At 40.4% G+C, this 6,079-nt stretch overlaps 1 protein-coding gene across 1 annotated transcript in view; it reads left to right on the top strand.

Annotated features, from left to right (window-relative positions):
- LOC103739820 (putative ankyrin repeat domain-containing protein 30B-like) overlaps nt 1-6,003 on the top strand; it is a 22,278-nt gene extending 16,275 nt beyond the window's left edge. The window contains exons 6-8 of the mRNA XM_029567025.1: nt 2,227-2,263; nt 3,155-3,216; nt 5,978-6,003. Coding sequence (XP_029422885.1) covers nt 2,227-2,263; nt 3,155-3,216; nt 5,978-6,003 — 125 coding nt within the window. The remainder of the gene's footprint in view (nt 1-2,226; nt 2,264-3,154; nt 3,217-5,977) is intronic.
- Nucleotides 6,004-6,079: the final 76 nt, after the last annotated feature.

The following is a 6,079-nucleotide window of genomic DNA, read 5'->3' as shown; positions in this document are numbered from 1 at the left end:
ATATTTTATTTATTATTTTTCTTTTATGTGTATGAGTGTACTGCCTGCATGTTTTTGAGTGCACCCGTGTCGTGCAAAGCCGTGGAGGTCAGAAGAGGGCTTTGGATTCCCCTGGAACTGGAGTAAAGGACCATTCATAACTGCCATGTGGGTGCTGGAAATCGAACCCGGATCCTCTGCAAGGGCAGTCAGTGCTCTTAACCACTGAGCAGTCTCTCCAGCCCTTCAATTTAGACATTTTAACATAGGGTGTAACTTTATATTTAATCATCTCCCATTTTAGAGTGACCATATATTTCACCAAGATATTATAATATCCTCCAGAAGCACCACTAAGTCCTCATATATTCCTTTTCTCTCTTTCTTTCAAGTGCTAGGTGTTCCACACAAGGCCCTGTGAGCGTGCTTGGCAAGTGCCGTCCTTCTTAGCTTCACCTCCAGGACAGTTTTACTTTTGTTTTTGTTAACATAGAATATGTTGACACATGGTTGATATGCTACAAAGTATGATTTCCAGAGCAATTTGTCACACAATGAAGAGATTGGAGAAAAATGACAGTGTTGTGTATTACACAACATTTGCTTGACCATCCTGGTCCTCTGAGTTTGTATAGACTTTTAAAACATGATAAGAACACTCTCAAGAGTTTATACTTATTTATTTATTGGGTATATTTTTATTGAGTTTTTGTGCATTTCATATGGTAGATCATAATTAAATTTAGACCTCCTCTCTCAACCACACCCTTCATACCCTCCACCAGATTTCATGCATTCTGTCATATATGTGAAGGCCTGTCCTGTTAAGCATTTTTACTCAGATAAATGTACTGTAAACAACTGTCATCTCTCTCTCTCTGTCATCTCTGTGTCTCTCATACTGTTCTGTAGTTTCTATCACTGTAATAAAGCATTCTGATCACAAGTAACTTGGGGAAGAAAGGGTTAATATGACTTCGACTTTCCATGTCACAGTTTTATCTTTGAGGGACTTCAGACAGGAACTCAGGGGAGGAACCTGGAGGCAGGGCTGAAACAGAGACCATGAGAAATGATACTTACTGGCTTGCTACTCTGGCCTGTGCTCAGCTTGCTTTCTCCCTCAACACAGACACCGAGCTCAGATTCTCTCCATGACTCCTTCGATTCTGCAACTTTCATCCTGCCAGAACCGGGACACATAGGAGGCTTACACATTACAGAGTTCTGATTCCAGCTTGAAATGGAGACTTGGTCCCATTTGGACCAGAGCTGCTTTGTGCTGACCCTGAGAAAATACTTCCCAGAAGTCATCACTTCAGTGATACCGACCTCTTGTTGATCATAGCTGAATTTCACCGCACCTGACTCTTACTAATTGTCCCAGAGAAGAACAGGTTTTGCTCCCACATATTCTTAATACAAAACAGGCTTACAGACATTGCTCATATGAACCAATACCAATGGTGTCAGCATGCACAAGACCCATGTAACCTCAAACACACAACAATCCAGCATAAAACTGGAGAAATTGGCAACAGGTCCCAATCTTAGCCAAAGAACTATTGGCAGCTGATTACCACTGGGTGATTGTTTTGTTTTGTTTTGGGGTTTTGTTTTTGTTTTGTTTTTGTTTTTTGTCTTTTTTAGACAGGGTCTCCCTGTATCACCAGCTGGCCTGGAACTCACTATGTAGACAGTGCTGGCCTTGAATTCACAGAAGTTGATCTTTTTAAGGGAGAGACTCTAGATAGGCTGTCTACATCCCAGTGGATGAATTTGCACTGAGGCATGTTTGGGTACACTAACTTGACTTGAAATGCCTTAAAATATATGGCAGAATGAATGAAATCCGTGAACTATCAGAGGTCCAGATGGGGAAGGGGGTATAAAGATGAAATTTGACAGCCTGAGAGTGTCTGGTGTTGTATCATGTTCACTGTGCACAGGGGTTTATTTTTTGGTATTAATGCTGGACAAATTTCTTTCCTCTTCTTCATCACTGGAAATGCACAGAGAAATGAAAAAAGTTTTCAGTGAACAAATTGCCTAGAAATTAATATATAAAATAGAATAGTCTCCACGATGGCCTCATAGAATCCATACTCACCAGACATTAGTCTTCTCCATTGAGGAATCTCATGATTTACCAATTGAGTGAGTCTGGTGTCCCTTGCTAGTCTTGTCACTTTCCTGTGTGACATTCTTGTATAGTTGTTATAAAATATATTTTGCCTTTATCTTCAGATGAGAGTGGCACTCTGCAAAAGAACACCTTACCCAGGTAAGATTTCAAAGATTTTTAAATGGATTAACAATTTGGAGAATATAAAGATAGGAAGCTAAACCTTGTTGAGTGTAAACTGTGATGAGCCTTTAAAATGGACTTAATGCTTGCCGTATCTTACAGTCAAAACAGTCTAAGAGAAAAAAATTTTAGTTAGAAAAGTTGTTCTGTTTAGCTCATATGCACATATTTGTATGCTCATCCACTATTTCCAAAGTATCACTTCTCTCCTTGGGCACATGACTGTGAGTTCTAAGGACTCAGCATGATACAGAAACACTTGTTGGGCACAGACAGAGCCATGTTGGGGTTACAGCACACACTCTGGAATAAGCTATTGAAAACACAAACTACCAAAACCATGGTGACTTGTGAGAGTGCTGGCAGAGTGATGCTTATATGGAGCAATCAATTTCATGGTCTACCACCTAACCTCATGGAGGGAGCATGGAACTCCATGAAATGCCTACAACATGTCAGGGAAGGGAGTGGGGTGCTATATAGGATGAATGAATGCTAATTGCATTGAGTGTATAAATACAAAACCATGAGTTCCTGCAGCCATCATGACAATGCGTGGGAAAGAACCACCATCTGCCTACATGAAACTGTGTGTGTGTCTGTGTGTTTCTGTGTGTTTGTGTGTCTGTGTAGTCTGCGTGGTCTGCTGTTGGATTAATCAAGGAGTATCTTGTTTCTTTTACACATACAAAAAAAGGTGTAGAAAAAGCATTCAGCAATCATATTTAACTATTCATGAACAAATTAAACTCCTTTGTAAATTTCTAATGTTAGTTACAATAGGAAGTCATAAAACCAATAATTCAGAGCATTTGGTAAATGATTCCTCCATGTCTATAAAGTAATTATATTTTCTTCATATTTCAGTGAAATCAAACCAGAGAAACTGGTAAAACCTCCACAGAGGGAGCTTGTAGGGGCCCGTACAAGTAAGTTCTTTTACAGGTACATGCTGTGCATTGTGCTACTGTAAATAAATTAAAGAGTAGAAAATTTTGGATCAAAAGGGACATAAAAAAATGAAGTGTAAATTGCAATCATATTTTATTTATACTTTGAGAATTTCAGAGTATACTGATTATATGCAGAATCATCCCCCATCACCTCTCAGACCCTCTCCACTTCTCTATTGACACAACCACCACTACTCACCATTCTCTGTTTTTAACATATATTGTATTCGAATATTCGTGCATTGCATACAGAGCATCATCTTAATCATTCGTATACCCCCTTCCTCATCTGCCCCCTTCGTAAACCACCCCCATCAGATTTTATGCATTCTGTCATATATGTTAAGGCCTATGAAGTCAAGTTTGTATAGCCACATGTCCCTCGGTGCAAGGTCATCCACTGGAGTTTAGACAGCCTATGTACAACTGAATCTTTGTACCCACCTCTTCCTTCCGTGCAATGGTTTTGTCTGGTTTCGGCTTGCTCAGGTCTTCTTGTGCATGCCCTCACAACCACTGTTTGTTCATGCATGTAACTGCATGAACTGTTGTGTCTCATCTACCACTTCTGGCTCGCACAAACTTTCTGCCACCTCTTTCAAAATGCTCCCTGAACCTTTGAGTAAGAGGTGTCATATAGATGCCACATTTAGGCCTAGTGCTTTGCACTCTCTCATTCTCTACACGTTGACCACTTTCCGGTCAATGGGTTACTTGCTGTCTGCTGCACAAAGAAGCATCTCTGATGGTCGGTGAGAGATGAATTGATCTATGGGTGTAATGATAAGGAGTCGGTTTCATACTATGTCCCTTTAACAGAATCACAGTAGTAGGCTTTTCCTCCATGGTCTGTGACCTGCCTGGTCACAGGTTCTTGGCCCTGATAACAGTGACATTATGGGTTCCATCTTGTGAAGAAGGTCTTAAATCTGACCTGAAAGCTGTTGGATACTTCTATAACATTTCTGCCTGTAGTGCACCAATGGGTATATCTTGCAGTAACAGTCATTGTTAAAGCCCTCAGGGCTCACATCTGTCCTATCGACTGATGAATAATTTCCTCTCCCAATAGCATGGGTAGAACCTCTGATCAGTATGGAAAGTACCAACGCTACTGGAAGAGAAAGTTGTTCATGAATGCTAGCCAGTTGAAATGAAGTTGAAAGCTGGTACCAGTTCGATTTTTCCATGTTCTGTGCTTCATGTAGGTAGTGTCATCGGAATCAAGTTCTTACATCAGGTCCTAGATGATAACCAAGAGCAAATGCAAAGGCCAGAATCATTTAATGGTCTGTGAGTCAACCCTCCCCCATCAACAAGTAAAATAGGGAGCTGATTTCTCATAATGTAGTTGTTATCTGCCAGGCTATGATGTCTGATAGGGAAATTGTCTCCCCCCACATTGTGGGGTAACTTGTTTTAAAATCCTTTTTAAATGTTCATGTGCATTTTTAGGAAGGAAGCTTCTACAGTAGTAGGTTTTCATATGACTTCTTCAAACTGCCTTTATTTTTCAGTATCCCCCTCTACACCCTTTCCTCTACACTGCCCTCCCACGCCACACCTTATTTAACCCTTCCTTTTCCATTTTCCCCTTTTCCCCTTTATTTCAGTATATTGCCTCGCCCTTCCCATGGCCCTTCCTAGTTTTCTGAACTCTATGTGGTTTTCTCATTGAATCTCACCTATCTAAAGATTCAAGGCTTGCATTCACATATGAACAAGAAGGAGCTACAGTTGCTGTACTGAGGATGATTACTTCCAGTTCCATCTACTCCTATGACCATTCATAATTTCATGTTTCTTAACAGCTGAAAAAATTCTATTGCATAAGTTTTCCATATTTTCATGATCCGTTCATCAATTGACAGATATCTAGGTTGTTTCCATTTCTTGGCTATTGTGAATAGAGCAGCACGGAACATGGTCAAGCAGGTGTATCTGTCATAGGATATAGAGAACTTTGGGTATAGACCCAAGAGTGGTAGGTTGGATCATGTGGTAGGTTAATTTGTAGTTTTTTGAGAATCTTTAGATCGATTGCTATAGTGACTGCTTCGGTTTGCACTCCTGCTAGGAGTGAGGGTTCTGCTTTCACCACAGACTCGCCAGCATTTGCCATCATTTCTTTTTTAGATACTTACCCATTCTGACTTGGATAAGATGAAATCTCAATGTAATTTTAAGCTGCATTTCCCTGACGGCTAAAAATGTTAAACATTTTAAAAAGTATTTCTCATCCATCGGTGTTTCATCTTTTGAGAATTATGTATTGCCTGCATGTACAGGTGTCGTACAATGCCCAAGGAGGTCAGAAGAGGCTGTCGGATCCCCTGGGACTGGAGTTAAGGACAGTTAGTTGCCATGTGGGTGCTGGGATTCAAACCCTGGTCTTCTGCAAGAACAACCAGTGTTCTTAACCGCTGAGCCATCTCTCCAGCCCCATCTTGCCCCAGTTTTTAATTGGGTTGTTTTGTTGATGTCTACTTTTTGAGTTTTTAGCTTATTCTCAATACTAACCCTCTGTCAGATTTTACTGGGTAAAGAATTTTTTTTCCCTATGCGGCTTCATTTGTTTGATGGTGTTTGTTTTGTCACTATATGTAAACTTTTTTTGTCCCATGAGGTCGCATTTATCAATAGTTGATCTTAGTGCCTGTGTTCCCAGGGTCCTATTCATAAAATCTTTACCTAGTCCGGTAAAATCTGGTGTAATCCCTGCTTTTTCCCCTTTCAGATTCAGGACATCAAGTCTTGAGCTGAAGTTCTTGATCCATTTGGAGTTGAGCTTGTGCAGGTTAAGACATGGGGACTTACATTCATTCTGATGGAGCTGTCC

This window comes from Nannospalax galili, unplaced genomic scaffold (assembly GCF_000622305.1).
Source record: "Nannospalax galili isolate Female #2095 unplaced genomic scaffold, S.galili_v1.0 scaffold299, whole genome shotgun sequence".
In the NCBI taxonomy this organism is placed as follows: domain Eukaryota; kingdom Metazoa; phylum Chordata; class Mammalia; order Rodentia; family Spalacidae; genus Nannospalax; species Nannospalax galili.
The sequence above is the reverse complement of the archived record's forward strand: the minus strand, read 5'-3'. Positions and strand labels throughout refer to the sequence as shown.